Source organism: Sphaerodactylus townsendi, linkage group LG13 (assembly GCF_021028975.2).
Source record: "Sphaerodactylus townsendi isolate TG3544 linkage group LG13, MPM_Stown_v2.3, whole genome shotgun sequence".
In the NCBI taxonomy this organism is placed as follows: Eukaryota; Metazoa; Chordata; class Lepidosauria; order Squamata; family Sphaerodactylidae; genus Sphaerodactylus; species Sphaerodactylus townsendi.
The window spans coordinates 32,121,476-32,147,423 of record NC_059437.1 but is presented as its reverse complement, the minus strand read 5'-3'; the positions used below and the strand labels follow the sequence as shown (position 1 = coordinate 32,147,423).

The 25,948-nt window shown below is 52.1% G+C and overlaps 1 protein-coding gene across 7 annotated transcripts; it reads left to right on the top strand.

The window, feature by feature from the left end:
- The first annotated feature begins 584 nt into the window (after positions 1-584).
- On the top strand, positions 585-25,948 carry ZMYM3 (zinc finger MYM-type containing 3). Of its 7 annotated transcripts, none has more exons than XM_048513922.1 (25): positions 585-794; positions 5,282-6,217; positions 6,422-6,465; positions 6,777-6,849; positions 7,778-8,069; positions 8,298-8,475; positions 9,374-9,586; positions 10,031-10,181; positions 10,621-10,736; positions 11,956-12,042; positions 12,343-12,493; positions 12,964-13,136; positions 14,018-14,183; positions 15,648-15,706; positions 15,949-16,108; positions 17,305-17,420; positions 17,508-17,682; positions 18,218-18,364; positions 20,202-20,305; positions 21,398-21,566; positions 21,686-21,837; positions 22,959-23,076; positions 23,967-24,221; positions 24,306-24,423; positions 24,914-25,948. In XM_048513922.1, the coding sequence occupies exons 2-25, from the start codon at positions 5,299-5,301 to the stop codon at positions 25,113-25,115; spliced, it is 4,338 nt and encodes a 1,445-aa protein (XP_048369879.1). In that variant the 5' UTR covers positions 585-794; positions 5,282-5,298; the 3' UTR covers positions 25,116-25,948. The 7 variants fall into 7 exon arrangements, with proteins under 7 accessions (XP_048369879.1, XP_048369884.1, XP_048369878.1 ...); XM_048513927.1 differs by lacking the exon at positions 585-794 and adding an exon at positions 1,082-1,307 and having other exon boundaries at positions 23,967-24,175; positions 24,914-25,052; XM_048513921.1 differs by lacking the exon at positions 585-794 and adding an exon at positions 1,084-1,307.

The window sequence follows — 25,948 nt, the reverse complement described above, 5'->3', positions numbered from 1 at the left end:
CAGCAGTGTTGCTTGGCGCACGGGGCTTGTTCTTTGCCCAAGCAACTGAGGCAATGTCCTGAAGCACAGGTAGAGCTGCTGGGACTTGGCTTGTTCCCAGTATATCCATCTAACTACAATTCCCACCAACCCCATTTGCCAGCCCCCCAACATCTTTACTGGTGGATGCTGTCTGTCATCCCTTTGTCCAAAAAGGTTGCCCAAATAACCCTGTGAATGAATGTATTTTAAGGTGGCAAGAACCTCTGCAAGAAAATCTGAATCTGGGCTGCATTTTCATCACCAGTCTGGAACTGTAAGAAGCAAAAGGGAAAAAGCCTCCATTCTGTGGAACAGCATGCCCCATTTCTGGTCACCGGTGTGTGTGCTGCAATGTGGGGGAGGGAGCTGAAAGAGCCCATACTGGTTGCTGGAAAACAGTGGCGATTGGGGCCCTGTAACTTCAGGAGGGCAAATGTTTGGCGAAGCAAGGGCTTCTGGAAGTGTGGGTGCTCAGGAGGCATGAGAGGCATTTTCATAAGCCCCCCCCCCCCCTCCGCTTATTTGCATCCCCTGCTTCTTTGACTCCAATGCAATCTCTGCATTGGGCCGGCTGGAACGCACAACAGATCGGTCTCCAGAGGTCTCTTCTCTGCTTCCCACCCTGGTGAACAAGCAGGCACTGCAAGGGGTGGGGGGGCCCTCCAAGAGTCACGTGTATGGGAGGAAGAGGCTTGGGTGCAATTCCTGGCGTGGTGGGTGATGGCGACCGGGGGCTCCCGGAGGATCTTCGGGAGAAGAGGCTGTTGCGAAGGGTAAGATCCCAGACAGGCAGTGGCAGGAGGAGGGACTCTGTGCATAGGAAGAGCAAAGATTCCCGCGCGTGTGCTTGGTCAGAAAAAAACAGTCGGGGGAGGGGTGTTGCGACGCGTGTACGTGTGAATGCGAGTGTGGATTCTCCTGTGTGATGCAGATTAGGCTTGCTGAGGGGGTATTGGAAGTAAGCATGAACGCTTTGGAGCATTTCTAAAGAGGGGAGGGGAGATGTGGGGCGGGAGGGAGAGGGTGGGTTTGGAAGAGCTCCACCGTGGGGCAGCCCCCTCCCTGCAGAGGGAGGGGCGGCGGCGCCTTCCTAGGCGGGGGCGCTGCGAGGGGGGCTGCTCCTTCCTCCCAGCCTGCCGGGGGTCTTGGGGCGGCCCCTCCATCCCGCGCCGTCCGGGGGCGGTGCCCGTGCCCCGTGTCCGCCCCGTTCGGCCGAGCGCTTGCCCGCTTGTTTTCTCCCGTCGCTGCAGCTGCTGAGGGAGACCCTCGGGGCGCGCCCCACATCGGTGAGTAGACAGGTGAAGGGACGGCGGCCCCGGGAGGGGGCACGGATTCGGGGGGGGGGGGGTGAATCACCTTTCCCCCTTGAATGCTCCCCGGAATGTAAAGGCAAACCTGGGAGTGGAGGAAGGGAAGTGCAGATCCCCCCCCCCCACTCATGCCCCCTGGCCCCACTTCCCTCACCCCACCCGGTGGAACTCCGAATCCATACTCCCCACTCCGCGTTTTCTGCCTCCCTTTCCCGATCCGTCACCCATGGATTCCTGGCCAGGTTTTGCAGCCAGCAGAGGAGCCGCGGCGAGTCTCGCGAGTCCGGGCCCCTGCACAGCCTATGAGACAGTAGGTCCCAACCGCTGGTAGCCAATCACCGTGCCGCCCTTGCTCGGCCGCAACCAATGGACACCCTCCCCGACCTCCCCCCTTGCTCGGACTGCGGCGCGCTGAGGGCTCCGAGCGGCGCCTCCATTTAAAGGGGCCGCCGTCAAGCCGCGACCGAACCAAACCTCGGGTGGGCGGGGGGTCTGTACTGGGTGGGGGGAGGGCTGGGGAAGTGGAAATGAGGGGAGTAGGTGGGCCAGGGGTTCAGCGGTGGAGCCTTACACTCGGAGGGGGTGGGGAAGAGGCGAGGCAGGTGAGGGCCGGGCGGGGCTGCGGGCTCTGGTGGGGGGCGGCCATCGTGGGTCTGGCGGGGGGGAGGGGCGCAGGAGGCATCCCCGGACCGAGAGGGGCGGGGCCTGTTTGCGGGGGGGCTGGTGGGCGGGGCCTGTTGGTGGATTGGAGGCAAGGATCCTGCAGGCACTTGGAGGGAAGGGGGTGGAGTTGGGCCACGTTCCAAGTCTTAGTTCCGAACGGATTGATCCAGAGGTAGTCGACGGGCGATTGTCTCTAATGGGGTGGCGCTCCAGGGTTGGGCCAGGCTCGCTGGCGCCGTTGCATCGTCCGCTCTGTAGCCTGTGGGGTCTGATGCTGCAGGTACTTGCTGTGAAGGGGGAGGAGCTCCCGAGATCCGGGCTAGAACTGGTCTGATATCTTGGCAGGGAGGGAGCATGAGCAGGGTTAGGGAATCCTGCAGGTACTTGCTGCGAAGGCAGCAGAGGAGCTCCTTGGGGAGCCCAACCTTGGCTCACACAGGGAGAACAGACGAGAGACAAAAGCCTGCAATAATTGAGGGGGAGTCTCTGTTGGAGGCATTTGCTGAACATAAAGGAGCTGTTTGTTTGAAATTAATCAAGGTGGTGGTGGGGGCAAGTGGTTTGAAAGGAGGTAGATTTGGACAAGGAAATGGTGGGGGGATCCTGTAGGAAGCGGAAAAGGTAATGGGAGAAGACAGTCCAATTTAAGTGTCATTTTCTGTGGTTGGAAGGGTAGTCTGCAATGATAATATTAAATCCAGAGGAGTCTCTCAAGGAGGGTGCATGCATACCCTTTCAGAAAGAGAAAGAGCTAATGACTTGAACAAGGTCAGGCATTACCTTCAGGAAGAGAGGATGGAGGTCCTGCAGTGATATCTGGATTGCACTAGGAAGCAATCCTAAAGAGAAAGGACAAGGATTAGAGTCTGAGCTTTGCCAGGCCAAGAGTCTTGGCTTCACACTATTAACTCCTTCGAGGGAGTACCCTGCTGCTGGCACAGCTAATTTTGGCATTCCCCAAGGAGGGATCCTCCAAGCGCTTGCCAGTGGAAGGAGACAAATGGCCTCTGCTGTGTCAGGTCAGGGTATATCTTGCAAGAGAAATGTTTACTTATAGTTGTTCACAAACCTCTGGGCAGTCTTTCTACAGTGCTGGGGAATCTTTTGACGCAATCCTGAGTAGGAGACAGCTTAAACTTTTAGCTTCCTTCACTTGGCACCACCCAGTGGATAATGGCTGGTATCGATTCCACCTGCTGTCAGGTCTGCCCATGGAGGACTGTCTGAATCTGATCTTTGTTCTACAAATGGGTACTCTGATATCCTTAGCTAGAGAAGAAGCAAGTGGCTTAGATGTCATCTGTTTTCTAACTGTGACAACAACATTGGTCTTTATGTAGAGTTTGGTAACGCCACCCTTTAGCCTGTTCAGCAGATTGACATTTGTTACCCTCGAGAAAATGCTCCCTTCCCATGTAGAATTAGTGATGGACTAAATTGGACGCTTACTATGCCATCCTGTGCAAACTTATTCCCATCTAAGCTCATTAAAGTGAATGGTTTGCAATTGGAGTAAATCTGCATAAGATTGCTGTCTATGAAAATGAGTGGGTGCTAGTGGGCCTGCAGGTTATATTGGAGGTGTGCAGGACAAAATGAGGAGAACAAGAAGACTTCACTTGAATGTGTTGCTAAATGGAGTGGGATGTGAAGAAAAGATTTGTTTTATTATGGAGGCTGAGACAGGAGTGGCCTGTTGTCCATTCCTGCGAGGGAAGGAGAGTTTCTTGAAGGTGCAAAGGACAGCCCATAACATGTTCCTGCAGTGAAAGACTAAGGGGGTAGACAGGTGCTTCTGTGGAGTGAAGCAAAAGAGTTTGACATGGTGCAGTTAGGAGCAAGTTTCTCAGAACTATATAATCTTGTTCTCAAAAGATTTTTTAAAAATATTGCAAGCATCAGGTAATAGAAGAAAAGCAGGTAATTGCAATATATTTGGATCCCTTTTATTTTCCCGATTTCTATCATTTTGCACTGCATTCTATGCAGCTTCCACAAGGGGCCCCTTCGTGCATTCAGAGGCCTCAAACTGAGAGATTCTGCTGGGGCACGCTTCCCCACAGTTACCACTTGCTATCCTTTGTATAGGTAGCATAACTTTGTTCCCCAAGTTTTTGCTGCTAGTGTGTATCTGGCAGTTATGTAGTTGTGTGTTCTCAACTCTGCCTGGCATACCAGGATCCATTGGAAATGATAGTGCTGTGGCCTTGGGGGAGAGGTCCGTAGGACTGGATTCTGTGAAGAGGCCTGGACTGTTACTCAGGGTGCACAGCATAAGGGTCAGATGGGCAATTTTACAATTGGAGTTGAGAATACTGCCCAGATCTACACAGTTCCACCTAGTCCTCAAACCTAGGAGAGGACAGTACTGTATTTGTTCTGCAAGGAGGTGCAAACAGAACTCTTCACTTGGGAAGCCTCACTGAGACAAATGTTGACCAGAAAATGCAAAGCATATAACTGAACCTTTGTTACATTTGTCTCTCCAAAATAGATCACTATTATTCCCATGTGTGAAACTGTGGTTCCCAATTAACGCCTGTCCAATTAACTGTCAAATGAAAGTTTAGTCAGACCAATAATATCGTGATAGTTGTCTGTGTTTTTTATGAGATGGGGCAAGTATCACCTACATCTGAAGCAAGGTCAGAGTTTGTGGTCCTTCTAGCCCGCCCCCCCCCCCCCACACACACACACGCGCCCCTTAAACACTATTCAAACGAGACCAAAGTGAAGCAGGTGAGGAGACTGAAAACTAATCTTTCCTAACTCATACAAAGGCAGCTTAGTGAATAGGCTTTTTTGTTACCTCTCAAGAACCATTTGGGCTTTCTACGTACTATGTTGATGCAGGAACTACCTTGTTAATGACCAAAGACTGCATCTGGAATGTGCTAAGACCACAGCTACCTTGCACATTTGAGATTTACACATCTGAAATTGCTCCGAACACATTTTTTAAAAACCCTGGTTCAGTTTGGGATGCAGGTACAGTGGGGAGGGATCCCAGTATTCTCAGAAGAATCTCTTGAGCTCTGAAGCTATTTCCTTTGGAACTAGACTGCAGAAATTATATCCAGCTTCTTCTCTGCCTCTAATTAGGGATTTCATTCCAGTTTGGGTTCAAAGTAATAGATTTAACACTTGAGTTCCATCTGTGAATTTAGGTTGGGTTCAGGGTGACTCACTAATTCTGGCAGGTGATTTCCTCCAAGTTCGTGTTCTGTCAGCAGAGTGGTGTTAATTAGCTGAGCATGCTGATGTTATTTCCTGTTTCTGTTTCCTAGTTACTGGCTATTTCTGAATGGATCCCAGTGAATTTCCCGGCTCTTTGGGGCCACTGTCTCTGCCTGATAAGCCCCTAATAGGTGACCTCCCTGCAGAAATGGAATTTGGAGAAGATCTGCTGGCTTCCCAGACAGCCTCTGTCCCACAAGCTGCAGCTCTTCAGCCCCAAGAAATGGAATGGGAAGCTCCCAAGCAAGCAACTTCAGACAGTGACTTGCACCTGGACTTAGTGAAAGCTGAAGGCTTGTCAGACCTAAGTAAATCCAATAGCCTGGGACTGGATAAATCTGATCCTTTGGATATCTTAGAGAAGCCTGGCATGCTGGATGTCTTGAGCAAAGAAGAGGAGCTGGTGGTCAAGTCAGAGGAGCTGATAGTTAAGTCAGAGGGGCTGGTGGTTAAGTCAGAGGGGTTGGTGGTCAAGTCAGAGGACCTGGACAGCTTGTACAAGGCAGGTGGGCCTGTAGACCCGGTAGATGAGACTGGGGATCCTTCACCACCAGGAATGGAAGCCCTGGTGCCGGAAGTTTGGAAAGAGGAAGTTTTGTGCAAAACTGAACATGAAGACCCAAAAGAGGAGCGTCTGGAGAGTGCAATTTCCCTCCCTGAAAACCATGCCACAGAATCACCTGAGGTGGTAGAGGTGAACAACACTGCACCATCACGAGAACTAACAGCCTCACCTATCGGCTCACCGGGAAATCAACGGCTAGCTAAGAAGGCCCGGTTAAAAGCCCCAAGGAAAAGTTCCCCGTTGTGGAAGGAGGAACCATCCGTAGAGGAGGGCAAGGAGCTAGTCCCCAATAGTACTCCTGATCCAGCTCCTGAGCCAGTGGGAGAGAGTCCCGCTGAAGCAGAGAAGGAAAGTAGCACTTGCCAGAAAGACCCTGCCAAGTCCAAAGCACAAGAGGCAGCACAGTCACCATCCCTTCCAGGTGGGTATGAATAAGAGAAGCTTTTTTTAGAGTGTGGCCCCTCCGTTCCTGGTGGCAAACTGTGGGGGAAGGGGATGGGGGAGGATGCCATCAGCTGCACCATTTGCTGTGCTTTTGGAGAAGACTTGTTGCATCTCCCTTGTCCACAGTTCTGAGATATCTTTAATTGCCAGCTTTTGGGTCTCTCTCATTCTTCTCTTGCAGGGGAAGGTGCTGGTGCAAAAGGAAGTGAGCAACCAGTTGAAAAGGTAAGGAAGAAGGCGGCACAAGTGAACGCGAGTCTCTCTGCGAAGACTCTTCCCTCAATTCCCTGCCCATGTGTGACTCCTTCAGAAAAGCCAATCCTCCCATCCGCTGTACTCTGTGTCGCATCTGCACTGCCTCTTGTCCTCCTATTCCTTTCCTGTTCATGGTTTAGATCATGAACTTGTGGGCTGGGCTTATGTACCATTTTGTACAGAGCTCAGTATCCCTGGGTGCTCAGTAAATAATGGGAGTTTTAGGGTTTCTCTAGGCCACGTGTCTTTTGCTAGTCTGACAATTCATTGGTGTTTTCCAGGGGCAGAAGAGGAGTGAGCGAGCCCGAAGGTCAGAGGCATCCCGACCTGAAACAGTAAACTCCTCTGAAAGCAGTAAGTTGCCCCTTGGCTAGCAGTCTTATGTTCAAGAGGTACAGGCATCTTAACCTGAAGATTGGCTTACCAAAAGATCATAAAAGCCAGTGTGGTATAACCAATAGAGAGTCAGACTTGGACTGGGGAACAGCGTTTCCTGTGAGCCATGCAAGTGTGCAATTGCACAGTTGCCATAGTGGAGCTGTGCAGATAAAAATATTGCCACTCAAATGAGCTGCCAATCTTGGGTGGGTGTAAGGGGTGCCCAGGAGGGGAAGCTCTCCCAGATTGCTCAGTTTCGCTCAGTGGTGGGGAAAGATAGTGGAGCTATTGCTGTGGAGCTGTGGGTTCTAATTCCTGTTCAGTTGGATGATATTGGTCCAGCCCAGCCTACTTCATAGGGGTGATGTGAGGTTCAGTGATGGGGAGAGAACTGTATATATAGTTCCAAACTTCTAAACTGAAGTAGAACAAAAGTACAGTATGGTTATATTGATTTACAAGAAGAATTGGTATAACAGTGGAAAGACGGGATCTCTGCCAGTGGAGAATTTTGGTAAAGCATCTATCCAAAACAGTTAAAGTAACTCCTGTCCCTAAGTGGGAGTTGATCTCAGTGATTCTTGAAGTCTCTTTCAGGCTTCACGACGCTGCAAGACAACAGTTTTGTACAGGTTTTCTGGCCTACTCTAAGGCCTCTTTTCTCACTGTTCCGTTGTCATTCAATTCTTGTTTATTTCATGGATATCCCATGTCCCATCATGAAACTCCAGGCATATCCCACTATGAAACCCCAGGGAAGTTACTACAGGGGGACCTCCCAAAAGGTTTTCTACCCAGGCACTGCCCAGACTAGCCCTGCTTAGCTTCAGTAAGAGGCTGCTTCCTGTGCCTTCTGTCCATGTACCAGGACTCTTCTGATCCCCGTCCTTCCTGCTTCCTGCAGTCCCAGTCTCTGATGAGGATTCAGATGCCATGGTTGATGATCCCAATGATGAGGACTTTGTTCCCTTTCGCACTCGGCGCACCACACGCATGTCCCTGCGCAACCAAATGGCCCAGCGAGCTGCCCGTTCCACAGTGACCAAGATGACTTGTGCCAACTGCCGGACACCACTACAGAAGGGCCAGACAGCCTACCAGCGCAAGGGGCTCCCTCAACTTTTCTGCTCCAGCACTTGCCTCACCACCTTCTCCAAGAGACCACTCAGCAAGAAGAATTGCACCTTCTGCAAAAAGTGGGTGCCCCTGCTGTCTCCCCTGCCTCCTGCTACCATGTATTGCATCTGGGCCCCCTATTTGCTGTCTGCTGCTTTTAAAGCAGCAGCCCCCTGGCCCTGCATATATCATGCCTTCTCTGCTTGCTGTTTTTCTTGATCCCTTTGGTCTCCTTGCTGCCTTTGGTTTGCTGGGATGGTCCAGGGTGTGGCTCACCCTCTGTCTGACTGACACCGTCCTGTCTGCAGGGAGATTTGGAACACCAAGGAGTCCGTTGTGGCCCAAGTTGGCTCAGGCAGCTCTTTTCACGAGTTCTGCACTTCAGTATGCCTCTCACTGTATGAAGCGCAGCAGCAGAGACCAGCACCACAAACAGCAGAAGCCTCGGACACTGTCCGCTGCAGTGTATGCTACAAAGCAGGAGAGGTGAGCATGCCCGGTTCGGAGACATTGTCAGAGAATAGAGGGTTGGTCTGTCGCAGAACAGAAATCTGTGTGAGTCTGGGACTGTCTGTAGTTCAATACCACCTTGCTGTAGTATTGCTCAGTTTCAGAGTCTATGCTTTGTGTGAAAAAGATTGCAGGTTCAATCTTGGAATCTCTAGTTAAAGGTTCTCAAATTAAGGAAACTGGGAAAAGCCCAGCTCCTTCCTTGGACTCTGGGGAGCCACTGCCAGCTGAAGTTAAAAACTGGACTAGATAGATGAATGATCTTGACCTGCTACAAGCTTTGTGATTTTTCACCTACTCAAAGCAAGATCCAAAAAAGGAGGAAAAGGACACTCCATCAGGCAGATTCCAGAATGGTAGCCATGTGGCACTTAAAGGACTCTGTTGGTGAGAGGATTACATGAGTCCCTGTAGGCAACCACTACTTTGTCAAGGCCCTCTAAGCAGGTGGGAGAAAAGGAGCATATAAGGAATGGAGAGAAGAGTGGGTTATAAAGAAGTTTTACATGCCAAGTGGGAAGGAAGTAGGGGCTGCTGAGAATTGGACTGAGTTCAAGAAAGACCTGATTGTGTACCTAATGCTGTCTGGGCTTTACTGGCAATGGAGATCTGAAATACAGTAAGCTCAAATGACTAGCTGTCATAGTTGCTAGGTTCCAAATGTGGGATTTGATTTTAATATAGTCTGTCAAAAGTTCCTGTCCTGGGATTCAGGCCTTACCTAAACTTCTCCTACTCTGCCCTTCTACTTGGACTAAAGCTTGCCATCCCTCCAGACCTACCAGCTATCATGCCTGGTAGCTCTTAGCCTTTGTGTAACAAAGATGCTTGCTGATGCACTTTCTGCTTCTGACTGGCTGTGTCTTGTCTGCAGATCCAGCACGAGGTCAGCAATGGGAACGTGGTGCATCGTATCTGTAGTGATGCTTGCTTCACCAAGTTCCGTGCCACCAAAGGCCTGAAGACTAACTGCTGCGACAACTGCGGCCTCTACCTTTACAATAAGGGGCTGCCGTTGGAATACCTCTTCCATGAGGGACAGCAGAAGCGCTTCTGTAACACCACCTGTCTCAACAGCTACAAGAAGGTGAGGTGGGGTGAAGGTCGGGATGCACTTCCACAGACTTCTAGCCTCTGATTCAAGGTGAAAGCAAAGTGCTCTCTGAGCCAGGTCCCAAACGGAGTGCACAATGAAGTCCCAGTCATCTTCTCACCACCTTATGTGCTGCTAAGAGTTTTTGGGAGCTGCAAAACCACAGGGGCTCCTTCCATTTGGAATCCAGAGTAAAGGGCCCAGGAAAAATCCATCTTGCCTCCCTCCCTTGTGATACTTGGAGGGCTGCACATTTCCCCACTTAACAGTGCACAGTGTTCTCCTGGTAAGTGTAGCAATTCCTTGGCTTGGCTGGCAGTTTGGCCCTGTGGAGGAGCTGAAGTTCTTGCAGGTTCAGAGCAAAATAATGGATGAAAAGAGGCCCCAGGGGTGTGGCTGTGCTTCTCTGGCAACCCCTTTACACTTTTCCCTTTGCAGAAAAATACCCGGGTATATCCATGCATGTGGTGCAAGACGCTCTGCAAGAACTTTGACATGTTGTCCCACAAGGACCGGAATGGCAAGATGGGCCTCTTCTGTTCCATCTGTTGCACCACTTCCTACAAAGTCAAACAAGCAGGCCTGACAGGTAAGAGCTAACTGTCTTCTGCAGTTTAGCTACCTACTTTGTCATTGTCTGGTGGGGTAAGGGTGTCCTGCACGTGAAGAAGAGCAGGAGGCCTCTGGACCACTACCTATGCATGTGTATCTCAGGTTAAAGCCTCTTGTACTTGGGTGACTTGCTCCATTAGTTGACAGATGAGTCAGGCTTCTGGGTGCGTGATTCTGGCTTATCAGGGTTGCTCACGTAGGGACCTAGATCTGGAAGACTGAGTTGATGGGAGCTGCTGACTGGGTATTGGCTTGGGTGGAGACAACTTCCAAGCAAAATTTCAAGCAGTGTGCCTTAGAATCAGGTCTGGTCCTCTTCTCTGCTAGGTTAGATCTTGTGTCGAGCCTGGGGGAGGAGTCCCTCATGTCCTCCCTCACCAGCCTGGCCTCTCTTCCTGCCTTTCCTGTCTCCCCAGGACCCCCTCGGCCTTGCAACCTCTGCCGGAAGAGCCTGTCTGAGCCCTGCTACTACAACAAGAATGAGCAGGTGGTGTACGAGTTCTGCAGCCCCAGCTGCTGGACCAAATTCCAGGTACATAAGGAGGCTCTGCCAATGTCACAGTGATGGGACCAGACCCAAGAACGTGGGTTCTCTGCATGGCTGCGATCTGGTGCATCCATCAGACTCCTGAAAGTATCTGCTTTCATAATCTTAAAAAAAGGCTTCTAGCTTTCATGGTTTGCTGAGAAAAGCTTTGGAAGGTGAAGGCTGTGCCTGCTCTGAGACTAAAGAAGATGGCGAAAGGGAGGGGCCATATCACTCTTCAAAGCTGCCCATGTTCTCCCAGGGTCATACGAGTCCTCTCTCGCCTTGATCTGCATTCTTGCACTTAAGACAGAGCTCCATGCCCTGTATACAGAATCCAGCTCATCTTGTCTGTTGGCACCATTTGTTAACTAAGAGCCCCTTCTCTCCTCGGTGTTGGGTTTCCCACCTTCCCAGCCCTTTGCTGCCCTTTCTTCCAGTTACCACATATCCTTTTTTAACCTGCCCCTCCTGTCCTTGAGTAAATTTCCCCACCCCCATCCTGCCCCAAACAGCATTCTATGACCAAATCTTCTCCCTGTGTTTGTGAACTCTCTGACATCACGGCAGCTCAGCCAATGGCCAGAGAGGGGTGGGGAGGGGGAGGCGCGCTTAACTAATTTTTAGCTTATTATAAATTTATATATGTCTGATCTATTGTGGGGGTCATTGTCTCAAATAAACTGTTTCTACTTCTGATGCCGAAGAGAGTTTGTGTCTGCTATCCAATAAATCAGTCAAATAACATTTGTGTGATTTGCATAATTTATTCTACTCGCAGACTGTTGGTCTTTTACTTCCATAGTCCACGGCCAAACCCTGTTCCCTCCCAGGAGCAGCTGCAGCAGCTGGACGTCCCCTGGGAAGAACCTGTGTGGGGTGCCTGCCGATTACTGTTCCCCTCCTTACGGAACGGGATTCAGTCAACCCTCAGTGGTGGGGAAAGGGAGATGGAGGACTTGTGTCTACAGCCAGTGGGTTGTCGGCATAGGAAGGGGGTTCTGGGGAAGCTTCATGTCAGGATGGAACTGAACCTGGGAACAGTGTATGATGTGTGCTTCGGAAAGCAGGCAAGAACACTTTGGTGGGGGTGAGTCTGGAAACTTGGGCATTCTAAGAGCAAATAGGAGGCTGGGCAGGCAGCTCCATTCTGGGCACAGTGGGCACAGGTGATCTAGTGTCCCCTTCTGAATCTTTCTCCCCTTCCCCTTCCCTCAAAATGCAGCGCACCAGTCCAGAAGGTGGGATCCACTTGACCTGCCATTCCTGCCACAACCTCTTCACTGGGAAGCCTGAGATCCTGGACTGGCAGGTGAGGGGGTTGCAGACAGCAGGCAAAGGAATTGTCTGGAAGGGAGGAAGGGAACAATTTCTGGGCTGTTTAGATAACTCAGGAGGTAGCTTCCCCTCAAGCCTGCTCTTGCTGAGTTAAGGAGGGTTGGGCAGGTTTTGCTCCGGGAAACGGGTGCCAAGTCTGCCACTGGTTCTCAGAAAGACAGTAGGAATCCAGTTGGCTCGGCAGGGGCCTGCTTCTCTGCTGCTGGAGACCCAAACTGGTGTGATCAGTTGGCTGAGCGTGCCCCTTCCTCCCGTCCCACTCCCACCCTGGCAGGACAAGATCTACCAGTTTTGCTGCAGAGACTGCTGTGAGGACTTCAAACGGCTGCGTGGGGTGGTGTCCCAGTGCGAATATTGCAAGCAGGAGAAGCTGCTGCATGAAAAGATCCGCTTCTCGGGGGTGGAGAAGAACTTTTGCAGCGAAGGTACCTGGGGAGAGCACGAGCCGGGCCTGGGCTGAACCGAATCCTGTGGCAGAGAGGAGGAGGAAGGGGCCTGGCAGCAGAGGGAAGACTTGGGGCCAGAAGAGGGTGGAGGTCTGTCTTGCTGGGGCCTGGCTGCCCGGAGAGTGCCCAAGGAGGCCACCTTGCACGGCTGCAGCCTGCCCCCAGCACCAGCTGGCCTTGCTGTGCCTTGCAGGTCGTTGCATGTGGTGGGCTTGGGCCGAAGGTCGTTCGGAGTAAACTCTGCTTAGAACCAGAGAGGTGAGCGATGGCGAGTCCCTCCCGGTTTCAGTCCCACCTCGGGGGCCAGTGCAGGATTGTTGCTTTCAGGCTGCCTTTGCGTTGCTGTGCTCTGCTGTTCCTCAAAGCTGTTTGGCTCTGGGTTCCCTGCTGTGGCGAGGGGGCCCGTGGTGCCCCCCCGGGAAGGTTTCACCCATGTTATTTCTCCGCAGGGTGTGTGCTTCTTTATAAACAGGATTTCACCAAAAACCTGGGCCTCTGTTGCATCACCTGCACCTATTGCTCCCAGACGTGCCAGCGTGCAGTCACCGAGCAGCTTGAGGGCAGCACCTGGGACTTTTGCAGTGAAGACTGCAAAAGCAAATACCTGCTTTGGTACTTCAAGGTCAGTTGGTGGGCAGCTCCATCTCCATCTGGGTCAGTTGGATGGGGGGTGTGTACTGTCTAGCATTGCTGTGATGTCACGCTCGGCCTTGCTGAGTCTCTGCATCCCAGTCCTCCGGCAGGAATTCTCATCTCCTTCATTGGGACCTTAGTTTCCTGACAATTAAAACTCTATGTCGTGGGAAGTTGGATTAAATTATGCAAGTCATGTTTGTGGCATTTGATCTGTTGAACAGTCGTACTTGCCAACTGCTTTCCATCTCACTGAGAAGTGGCAGCAGTTTGCTTGAGGTCGTGCTAGATCTGCTAGTGGGGTGACTAATGCAGTAGAGTTGAGGCATGTAGAGAAGAGGAGGAGGAGGTTAGGATCTGACCCCTGGAATCCACTCTTCCATTCTCAGGTTGGGAGGCCTTTAGCAGAAACTGCTTTACCTTTCGCAAGCAGTGGCATAGTGATTAAGAGCAGGTGCACTCTAATCTGGAGAACTGGGTTTGATTCCCCCCTCTCCCACTTGAGCTGTGGATGCTTATCTGGGGAACTAGATTAGCCTGTACACTCCAACACATGGCAGCTGGGTGAGACTTGGGCGAGTCACAGTTTTTCAGAGCTCTCTCAGCCCCACCCACCTCACAGGGTGTTTGCGGGGGAGGGAAAGGAGATTGTAAGGCCCTTTGAGTCTCCTTACAGGAGAGAAAGTGGGGTTATAAATTCAAACTCCTCTTCTTTGCCAGAGAAATAGTAGGTTTTCTCTTTATTTAAAAAGAAAGTCAGAATCATAGCCCAGGAGATCCCATGCTACACTGACAGCCGGCTGTGTCTTGTGCTCTGCAACGGACTTTGTGACTGACTGTCTGCTTTGTCCCTCTTGTTGTGGATTTTAGGTAGCTCGGTGCCACGCTTGCAAGCGCCAGGGGAAGCTGTTGGAAACCATCCACTGGCGAGGGCAAATCAAACACTTCTGCAACCAACAGTGTCTGCTGCGCTTTTACAACCAACAGAATCAACCTAACTTAGACACCCAGAAAGGCCCTGAGAGCCTGCTGAACAGTGAGTAGTCCAGTGCTTTGGCTCGGCCAGAGCAGCGGGGAGCTTGACTGCAAGGGGGCTGCTAGAGCTGCTAGGGACTGATTCTGCACTGGCTCCCGTGAGTGGGTTGGATGGGACCGTGCAGGATTGCCCCCGCCTTCCTTTCCCTCCCTCCATTGCTAACCTCTCTGGTTCTATGACACACAGGGCCAGCCAGCCAGGAGGAGCCAGTATCAGCGCTGTCTGTAACTCTCATTCTTAACAGGGAGGCTCCGATATGGCTGCTGTGGGTGGCTCCGTTCTCCAGTGGAGAGTTTTGTGTGGAGGGCCAGGCTTGGCTTGCAATGCCAGGGCCAGCTCTCTCCCTTCTGTTCCCCTCCCCAGAGTAAAAAAATAAGCAGTATTGGGCCAGGTCAGTTCTGGGATGGGAGACCCAAAGGCACCTAGGAAAGGGATGATGCTCCTGCAGTAGGCACGATCTGTTGTGACGGAGATGGCGTCTAGGACCCAAGGCAACTGCCGATGGCTTTGGTGCTGCCAGAGAGCCTGTTGGGTACCAATGTCCCATGCTGGGAAATGGGCAGGGAAGCAAAGTGCCAAAATTACTTGGGCGTATTGTGTTCAGAAGAAGCTGTGTTTGCTGTGTTCGGCACTGGTCCATGCCCCAAAAAACCCACCCCCACCCCCACCCCTTTCACAGAACTTCTCTGCCCCAATTGGCAATCTGTGTGTGGCACTCTCAGACCTTCTCAGCTCATCATGACCGGGTGTGCTTAGAAATCAAGATCTTTGCCATAGCGGAAAAGCTGAATACTGTGACTGTTCTATAAATTATACAAGGTTTGTGTAAGTTTGTTAGGTACAAGTCTTGAAACTCTTCGGTAAGGGTCGTTTTTCATGGAGTGCTGAATTCGCAATTGAGACTTCTTCTTTTTTGCTGAGCTTGTGCAAAACAAGCACAGGTACACACAGTCCTGATTGAAGAGCTTTCAATTGGGTCAGGTGGGTCCCCCTGAGAGAGGCCAAGGCAAGGCAGTGGCTGGGTGAGGCACAGATGCCTCCAGCTCTTGTGTCTGTCTTGGCTTAGACAATCCTATTATCTTTTTCTGTTTTCTTCTCTCTCTCGCCCCCACTTCCAACCAGGATAAGGTGAGCAGCCATGTTTCCCTACTTGAAACTTTGAGGGATGGATCAGAAGAGATTCATTAGGCAGGCGGGGCACCCTTTTACCTATTTTCCCCCCACTGCAAAATGAGCGATGTTAAGCTCCTTGTCTAGGGTTCTCCATTCACAGGTCAGGCATTAACTCTGGGGATGGCCTGTGCAGGCACAGCGCTCCACCCTTCAGAAGTGAGGGACGTGGCCTCAGCTTCACTGTCCCGTGAGCATCAAGTGAAAGCTGTTCTGTAGGGTTTCCTGCCTTCCAGACTTGGGTAGGTTGTGACAAGTGAGAAAGCACCTTATCTGTGCAATATTTCCTTTCAGATCAGACCCCAGAGCCAAAACAGCCCTCTTCCACCCAACCAAAACCAGAGACCAACACGGTGAGTGGTGGTTTACAGGGTGCATCTGCCTGCTGAACCTGCTTCATGGTAAAAGCGGCTGTCATTTTGGGCCAGCGTGGAGGTTGGTTGGAGGAGGAGGGCACTGGACCTTAGAAAGAAACCTGCTGCATTAGCAGCTTGCAGGCGCCATGGCCCAGCCAAATGGGAGCATATGGTTTGGGAAGAAGATGCTGGGGTCTCTCTCTCTACACCAGATTCTGATTGTTATTCTGCCTTTGAAGGTGCCTGCAAAAAACACTTCTGCCCCGGCGACACCGGCTGCCCCACCGCCATCTCAACCAATCACACCACGGAAGAACAAAGCTGCCATGTGCAAGCCTCTCATGCAGAACCGGGGGGTGTCCTGCAAGATAGAAATGAAGTCCAAGAGCTGTCAGACAGGTGAGGGAGGGCAAGGGGAGGCCAGCTAGGCTTCCCCAAGGGCTCCGACCTCTGCTCTGCAGAGGAGTCTTCAACAGAGGCTTTCTTGAACATTCCAGGCTTACCTTTACACACAGTGGCTCCACTTCTTTGCTTCTGCTCTTTGCTTGCAGTTCAGTTGATTGGATAGTCTTAGGCATTCAGTCTTTTTGACTACACTCCCACAGACTCTTGAGAGCAAGGACTCCTTCTGCTTCGGAGAGCCATAAATGCAATATAGCCAAGCTTCATCTGGAGTACCATGTTGACTTTGGGAGAATGCATGTTAAGAGGGCAACAGAGGTGGTCAGGGATCTGGAAAATGTGTCCTCTGAGTAAAGGTTGACTGAACTGGTTGACTCTTTAGTCTGTAGAAGAGAAAAATGTGTTCTTTCTGATAGTTCTTCTCTGAATGGCAATTTAAGTGCAAACTGCAGGGGTGTAGATTTTGGCTGGACATTATTAGGAACTTCCTGCTTGAAAAAGAGTTTGAAGAAGAGTTTGGATTTATACCCCCCCTCCTTTTCTCTCCTATAAGGAGACAATTTCCTTTCCCTCTCCCCCCCCCCCCCACATCAAACACCCTGTGAGGTTGGTGGTTGCTGAGAGAGCTCCGAAGAGCTGTGACTCGCCCAAGGTCACCCAGCAGGTGTGTGTTGCACTGCACAAGCTAATCTAGTTCCCAACTTGGTTTGTAGAGCCATTGCTCAAGAGTAGGGGCAGATATTCCTTTCTGTTGGTTTTCAAGAAACGGCTGGACAAGGTTGTTCTAGCTGTGGATTCACTGCATTGACTAGGGACTGGGCCTTATGGTTCATAAGGCCCAGGGACATAGGTAAGGGGGGTTTCTCGTGTTTAAATCCCCCATTGCATGTCAGGTGGGGGCGGGCACTCCTGTGCACCCACACAGGCACAGCCTGCATTGCACGCTTGCAAGTTGCAAGCCAGCCAGAGCCGGGAAAGAAAGTCTCGCCTCTTGCGAGACCTGCTGTGCTGGCTTGCAGGCTGGAGGTGGGCTTGGGGAGGCGGGGCCCTGCCCCCTGAGCCCCGCCCCCTGAATCCACCCCATAAAGATTCTATACCTACGCCCTTGATAAGGTCCCTCAAAAATGTTTATGGGGAAAGAAATCTCCCCCACCTGCATGGAAGGCTGATGAGTTGCTGTTTGATCTTGGCAGAGGCTGACTGGAAGCCCCAGGTAGTTGTGCTACCCATCCCTGTGCCGATCTTTGTGCCTGTGCCTATGAACATGTACTGCCAGAAAATACCTGTGCCTTTCTCCATGCCTGTCCCGGTAAGTGTGAGCCTGTCCTTCTGCAGCTCTGTACAACCATTCGTTTCTGGTTCCCCACCCCTCTGATGTGTTTTCCTTCATTCGTAGGTGCCTGTGCCAATGTTCCTGCCCACCACGCTGGAGAGCACGGAGAAGATTGTGGAAACTATAGAGGAACTGAAGGTGAAAATCCCATCCAACCCCCTGGAAGCCGACATCCTGGCCATGGCTGAGATGATAGCAGAGGCAGAGGAGCTGGACAAGGCATCTTCAGACCTTTGTGGTAGGTCTCGAGACAGTCCTGCTAATATCCGCGGCCACCTGAGCTGTGCTCCCCGCCCCCACACACCCTGAGTCAGAAGGGAGAAAAAACAGTAGTTCAGGACAGTGACACCCCCCGCCCCATACCAAAGAGAGCTGTGCATGTGTTTGTTCTCTATATATGTCCCTTTGCATTTGATGCTGTTGCAGAGCTCTGCTTCCAAGATGTCTGGATTCAAATAATTTTTCATGAAGCACAAGGAGAAAAAGGAACAGATGCCATGAAGGGGGGATTAGATAGCTGGCAAGAGTGGGGAATCACGCTTGGAAAGGATGTTCCTTCCTTGTTCATAATACATTCATGCTAGTCCTTAGGAATTAGAAATTGTCTCTCCAGTGCTTGCAGGGCTAACGTCTCAGCCTTTTGTAGTTCTGTGACCTGCTGGACGGGAAAGCATTCATCTGGGATGCCTTGCTCCAGCTCTTATCTTGTCCTTGAGGGCTCTTCCAGAGGCACTGCTAAGGGACAGCTGCCTGATCTACTTATGTGTTCACAGACCTGGTGAGCAACCAGAGTGCCGAAGGACTTTTGGAGGATTGTGACCTGTTTGGGCCAGCTAGAGATGATGTGTTGGCCATGGCGGTCAAGATGGCAAATGTGCTGGACGAGCCGGGTCAGGATTTGGAGGCTGACTTCCCAAAAAGTAAGGGTAACGGTGGCCTGGGCTTGAGGGGTAGAAAACTAGCCTCTCCTGAACAAGGAGGAGGTACAGAGAGGGAAGTTCATGAACCTTGACCAGCTGCACGCCACCCCCACCTCAGGAAGGGTAGCTGCCATCTTCTATGCAATTAGTGAAGTCAGCCAGATCTTTGGATACTGAAACTCTGTGACTAGAGCTGTGAACAGGCAAGACAGACCTAAAAAGGGTCCCAGATTTGCAGAATAATCTGAAACTTCAAATAATATGTTGAGGAGTTTCAACCTGTAGCTTTAAGCATACAAGGCTTTCAGGGGCCGTTGCTAGGCAACCACAGATTCCAGACTTGGCTGTGCCAGTAAAGATGGGGGGAGGCTTTCCAGGCCTATTGTGGCTTTGAGGGAGAACTCACTGGAGCCAGGCCTGACTAGGAAAGCCAGTTCTAGGTTGGGAAATTCCTGGAGATTTTGTGGTAAAGTCTGAGGAGGGTGGGGTTTGGGGAGGGGAGTGGCTTCAGCAGTGTATAATGCCATAGAGTCTACCCTCTAATGCGGCCATTTTCTCCAGGGGGACTGATCTCTGTTGTCTGGAGTTTAGTTTGTAATTCTGGGACATCTCCAGGTCCCACCTAGGCTTGGCAGCAACCTCTGGGTGACTTGATAACCACCTGACTAACATGACTCAACGAGGCCTGGCTTCTTGCTACTGTTCAACAGCAACTGCCCTTTGAAAGCCAGTGTGGTGTAGCGGTTAGAGCAGGGGTGTCCAACTCTGGCGCTTCAGATGTTTATGGACTACAATTCCCATCATCCCCTGCTCTAATTATTTAATTAGGGCTGGTGGGAATTGCAGTCCATGAATATCTGAAGCGCCAGAGTTGGACACCCCTGGGTTAGAGATTTGAGTAGGGTCTGTGAGAGCCAGGTTGCAGTCTCCATCTTGCTATGGAAGCTCACTGGGTGATTTTGGCTCAGCCACATACTTTCAACCTCACCTACCTCACAGGGTTGTTTTGTAGATAAAAAGGAGGAGTGGGGATTAATGTAAGCTACCTGGGGAGGGTGGGGTTTGAGGAGGGGAGGGACCTCAGACTCCACCCTTCAAAGCAGCCATTTCTTCCATGAGAACTGATGTTGCCAACCTCCAGACGAGACCTGGAGATCACCCAGATTTAAAACTGATCTCCAGATAAACATCTGCTGCTGCTGCCACTGTTGCTATGGAAGGAGAAAGAAAGGAGATAGGAGGCCAGGAGGGTGATGGGGACAGAAAGAGACAAGCATGGAGGACAGAGAGATAAAGAGAAGGGGTGGCAGGAGAGAGAAAGACTGAAAGAAGTAGGGGGAAGGGAAGGAAGCAAAAGTGGGGAAATGAGATAGCAGCTCTCCCAAATGTCTTGCAGGTCCCTGCCTTCTACCTCTATAGGCAGAAGGGACAGGTAGGTGTGACCTGCAGAGCTCACAAGAGGGATAGAGAGAGGTCAGTGGCTGACTAGTAGCTCTCTTCCAGGTCTTCAGGGCTGGTATGGTCTAGGTCAGTGGTGGCGAACCTTTGGCACTCCAGATATTATGGACTACAATTCATATCAGCCCCTGCCAGCATGGCCAATTGACCATGCTGGCAGGGGCTGATGGGAATTGTAGTCCATAACATCTGGAGTGCCAAAGGTTCGCCACCACGGGTCTAGGTCAATGCTTACCAGGGAAAGAAGAGATTGTGTTTGTGTGGGCTGTGCTCCACTTCACTATGCACGTATAGCAAAGCTTGTAAGCCAAGATCATGAGGGTCACATGCATCTGAGAAGCCTGTTATATCACAGACCATCTTTCCTTGTTCTTCCCAGACCCCTTGGACATTAATCCCAGTGTGGATTTCCTCTTTGACTGTGGCCTGGTGGGCCCAGAGGATGTTTCCACTGACCAAGATCTCCCTCGTGCCATCCGCAAGGTGAGTTCTCCTCCCAGCCCAACACACCTGGGAGACTAGCTGTTGGAGAAGCAGCAATGTTCATTGTGGCTCTAAAGTGGACATCCCACCTTTTCAATCAGAAAGGACTCTCCAGCTTGGTTTAAACATTACAATAAAGCAATGCAAGAAAAATCTTCAGCCAATCTTCATTTAAAACCGCTTGCATAAAAACTCAAAGCATGTCCCTGAAACCAGGCAATATGTATTCTTGGGTAGCCAACAACGGGTCTCCTGCAGAGGACAATTCAGTGCATGGTAGAAAGACAAACAGGGTAGAAAAATGCCACCACTGTGGTACTAGTCTGGAGAATTTTCCTTCTCTCTTGTAGCTGTGGACTGCACTTTGGCCTGGGGGTGTCATTAACAACCTCCATTGATGACCTTGCTTCCTGGGCAAACCTCTGGGGAAATAGGCAGTTCTTGAGCTCCTGTGGTCCTATTAAAATTACAGTGTCAAAGCTCTAGCCAGCACTTTACAGTGGGACCCAAAATAAATTACCAGTTCAGTAGGAATAATGGGAGTAATATGTCCCCAGAGGCTTGTCCTACCATCTGTCCTGCATCTGAGACGAACTGCTGCCTCCAAAACTTTTCAAAGGCAGCCCTTCTCCATAGACTGTGTTACGATCATACTGTGGAATAACTTGCTAGAAAAGGGCGGGAGAATCCAAGGGGGTCCTGTGCAACCACCTATGGAATCTTGGATCATGAAGCGGTCAGCAGATGCTCAACCTAGGAGGAATGATGAGGACATGCTGTTGTTTAAGTGACTGTGATGACTGGATGTGCAGGGATCGCTTCCCAGTGATAATGGTTCTGACTGCAACCTTGATTTTTACAAATGCATGTGGGGGTCAGTGGCAGAGCACCAGCTTTGCATGCAGGCAAGTTCCTGGTTCAATCTCTAGGATCTCCAGCTTAAAAGATCAGGCCGTAGGTGATGTGACCTTGACTTGAGATTCTGGAGAGCCACTGCTAGAGTGGACAATACTGACTTGGATAGAGCAGCAATCTGCTTGACTATCAGGCAGCTTCATGTGTGATGAAGACTGCCCTCTCTCCTTGCTTCAGGGCCAGAAGCGCCTGGTGCTGTCTGAGAGCTGTTCACGGGACTCCATGAGCAGCCAGCCCAGCTGTTCGGCACTCAACTATTCCTATGGCGTGAATGCCTGGAAGAGCTGGGTGCAAGCGAAGTACGCCGGAGGTGAATCGAGCAAGGGTGATGAGCTGCGCTTTGGCCGTAAGTGTGGGTTGAAGGTGACAGTGGCTGCAGAAGATGGGAGTGTCAGAGGTGGAGGATGCTGGGAAATTTGAAACTCTCCCTTGTACCCTAATTCTTCCATGTTGCCGTTCCCACAGCCAAGCCCATGCGAATCAAAGAGGACATCCTGGCCTGCACAGCAGCAGAGCTTAATTACGGCTTAGCTCAGTTTGTCAAGGAAGTCACCCGGCCCAATGGCGAGCGTTATGAGCCTGACAGCATCTATTACCTCTGCCTTGGCATACAGCAGGTAGGAAGGCCCTGGCCTCACCCACTTTCTCCCTACTTGCTAGGGAGCAAGAGGACCACATCATGTATGTCAGCATCAAGCAAGCAAAGGGTTGGAGGTCTTTCTCTGTAGCTCAACCAGAGATGCGATTCAGCCAGTTTGGCTGAACCGGTTGTTAAAAGCCCCCTCGCTCCCCCTACCCTGGGAGAGGGAGCGACGGGGCTTTTAGTATCTTGGAGCTCAGGATGGGGAGGAGAACTTGTGGCGGGGAGGAGACTTCCCGAGCTGGGAAGTCGGGGGGAGAATGAGAGTTGGAGGCGGCCAGGAAGTGCTGGCGGGGTGGGGGCTGGCCGGCTGCAGATCAGGCCATGTGCCTGGGAGGGCCACCCCAGCAGGCTGTACCACAAGCCCAGGTGCGCAGCCTGATCTGAGGGAATCTCGGGGAGGAGGCTTCCCAAGCCAGGAAGCGGGAGGGGGGGTTGGAGGCGGTCAGCGCCCCCCCCCCCCCAGCACTTCCTGGCCGCCTCCAAACCGCCCCCCCCCCCACCGCTTCTTGGCTCGAGAAGCCTCCTCCCTACAAGGGCCTCCAGTGGCCGCAGCCCTGCTGGAAGTCACCCAGGCCTCCTGGCTGCTTCCCTAGCCCAGGAAGGCCACCCCGGCAGGGTGCACAGTGGTGGCCTTCCCAGGCTAGGGCAGCATCTAGGAGGCCTGGGCTGCTCCAGCAGGACAGCCGTCACCCACCTGGCCCAAGAAAGGGGGGCCCCCCAGGCCGCACGGCCCACTCTGAGGCTTGGCCTGCCCCGGTGGCACGCAGGCCAAGCCGCAGCTGCCGCCATCCCTCGCCTCCCCCTTGCCCAACATCAAAAAGGTGGGGGGCGGATAGCAGCCAGGTAAGTGGGCGGCAGCGGTGGGATGTATGGGGGGGTGGGCAAACCGGTAGCTGAATAATTAGAATCCCACCACTGACCTCAACCCATGGGCAAACAGCTGTTCTGCAACTGGAAATACCATGTATTGGGAGTCTGGAAGTTGCTCAGTTTGCAGTTGCTTTTGCTACAGGCTGGGGTGGGATGGGGGAGAGCTCAGCTTGCATTCCCTGACTGATTCTATGCTCCTTCCCCCCCCCCCCCCGCTTTTACCAGTATCTGCTAGAAAACAATCGCATGGTGAATATCTTCACTGACCTCTACTACCTGACCTTCGTGCAAGAGCTCAACAAGATACTGAGCGGCTGGCAGCCCACCATGATCCTGCCCAACAGTATGTGGTTTGAGGAGCACGAGCTCTGTTCTCCTGTTCTGGCTCCCTGGAGTTTTCAGAGGGCCTTTGGGCAGAGAGCTGGTCTGATGCTGGGAAAGGGTTAGCAGGCAGTCAGCTGTCCACAAGGAAAGATGGTTGTGGTGCGCCCCCCCCCTTGTCTGGATGCCTCTAAATCAGCCTTTGTTCCCAGTGTCCTCATCTTCCCTGCCACAAACAGCTGATTCTGTTTAGATTAATCACTGTGCTCTATGCTTGCTGCTGCATTTACAATCCTGCAGTCCCATCCTTGGCAGAGTTACACCCTTCTAAGCCCCTTGAAATCAGTGGCACTGTTAATCTCGCAGGTTGTTTTCACAGGAACTCCAGAAAGAGCGTCATTGTGGTCTGTATTTTTGTTTTTTTGCAAATGAATAGAGCTTGTCCACTAAGGGCTAAGGATGAGTTGCACTTTAAACCTACGCCCAAACTTGATGCCCTGTTAAACTTCCACATTCATGTGCAGCATAGAAAATAACAATTTTACGTGAGCCATAGAAGCAAGATAAAGCATTTAGGTTTATTTTGTTTGGGCTGTCTTTTCCCCAGACTACTGAGAAATGACTGACTGGCTTTTCCTTACCTGTTTCTGGCCAAGCATATTCGAACACACCACAACCAAGTAGCTGGATTGCTGATAGCAGATCCAAAAGGGAAGATGTTCCCGGCCTGGCTCGGCTCTGAAGGGGTGTGGCACCGTAGACTCTGAGAAGCCACAGCGGGGCTGGCCCACTCCCACACTTCCTAGTGTAGTTCGGTTCTGCAGCAGTTTGGTTCAGTTCAATTCATAAGGGCTCTTTTGCTTTGTGGCTGGCGGTGCTCTGACGGAGGTGGATTGGCCTGTATGTTTGCAGACACGGTCTTCTCGCGTGTGGAAGAAGAGCACCTCTGGGAATGCAAGCAGCTGGGCGTCTACTCCCCGTTTGTGCTCCTCAACACCCTCATGTTCTTCAACACCAAGTTCTTTGGGCTGCAGACAGCTGAAGAGCACATGCAACTCTCCTTCACCAACGTTGTGCGACAGTCGCGCAAGTGCACCACGGCACGGGGCACCACCAAGGTGGTGAGCATCCGCTACTATGCTCCTGTACGGCACCGGAAGGGGCGAGGTAGGGAGCGCTTTCTGCATGCGTGCTTTTCCTGCCCATCAGCCTTGGGGGCAACCCCTGACCCAGCTGCCTCTCTTCTTGCAGATAGCGGCCTTGGCAAACGGAAGCGGGAGGAGGAAGCACTGGTCTTCGAGCAGCGAGAGAACCGCATGAACCCATTACGATGCCCAGTCAAGTTCTACGAGTTTTATCTCTCCAAATGGTGAGGGGTTCCAGCAAGGTGGCCAGATAGTGGGCAGAGTCCTTGGGCAGGGGGATGTCAGTGGAAGTGTAGTAGAGAGGCGTGAGCAGTGTCAGGATCATCCCAGCTGGTCACCATTGATGTGGGTGTGGAGAGAAACTGTCAGAAAAATGAAACGTCCACGTCCACAAAGGCATTGATTGCAAAGGACATGGAAAGGGGTCATGGCCACTTACAGGTCATGGTGGGTGTGGAAAAGTCCAGCTTGAAAATCAGCTTCATGTGAGCAGCACCAAGAGATATATTCAGATCAGGTTGGATGTTTGGTCCTCTGTGTTGCTGCATAGCTGCGCGGATCCCGTTTCCTGGCCAGGTGTTGTTTCCTGCAAAGGCTCCAGACGCACAATGAAGGTGTTGCAGAAGTGGGGGCTCTGGCTAAGCCCCTGCCAATGTCCTCCTCTTTGTTTCCCCCTGGAGTGAGCCTTCTCGTTTTTCTTTTTCCGGCCCACAGCCCCGAGAACCTTCGAAACCGCAGTGACGTGTTCTACCTGCAGCCGGAGCGCTCGTGCATCGCCGAGTCGCCGCTATGGTACTCGGTCATCCCTATGGACAGAAGCATGCTCGAGAGCATGTTGAACCGAATCCTGGCCGTGCGTGAAATCTATGAGGAGCATAGCCGTGGGGGCGGAGGTCTGGATGACGATATGGACTGAGCCAGGACCAGCCTGGCCGGAGGGAGACTGTGGGGCCCAGCACTGCTCCAGCCAGATGGTAGGGGGCGGGGAGGTGTGACTAGCAACCCCTTCCCTGCCTGGGTTCACAGGCACGTAGGACGTTTGAACATGCCCCACTTCATGCTAGTGACAACCCTCCTGAGGGGCCAGTGCCTGCTGCACTCCCCCCTCTTCCTGCGCTGCCTAGGAGTGCCTGTTTGCCTGCTCCTTCTCCCCTGGCCAGGGTCTTCTGTGGCACTCGGCTGGTTGGGGGGAGCTTAAGGAATTATTCTTTGGGGCGGGGAGGACATGGAGAACATCCTGGCTGGTGTCAGGCCCCTGGGGGGGGAAGTCCAGCTCTGTGGGCGTGAGCCTTTCCCAGATGGGGGTGGGTGGGGAGAGGGGTCCTGGGCTCCTCCTGTGCACATTCTTTTGCTTAGGTCTTTCTTCTCTCCTCTGGGTGGCAGTCCTTCCCCTACCCCTTCCCCCAGCTGGATACTTTGTGTGTCGAGGGAGCAGGCCCCCCAATGACATCTGGACAGTCTCCTGCCCTGCTTCCTCAAAGCATAGCTTGCCCACCATCCCACGGGGCAGCGGCTGCCCGGCATCCCCGCTCCTTCCCCGTTTGTGTGTGTGTGTTGCGTTGAACTCTGAGCTATGGCTGGTGGTGGTGCCGTCTGTCAAGCCTGTATATATTGTTCTGGCCCAGCCCCTGTCTGTGTCTTTGTCACAAGTGAGCCAGTCGCCGGTCTCATTGTAGTGATGCCGGGGCGTTAGGGCCTGCTCCATGTCCCTCTGGAAACCATTCATTTCAAATAAAGGCACAAAACCTG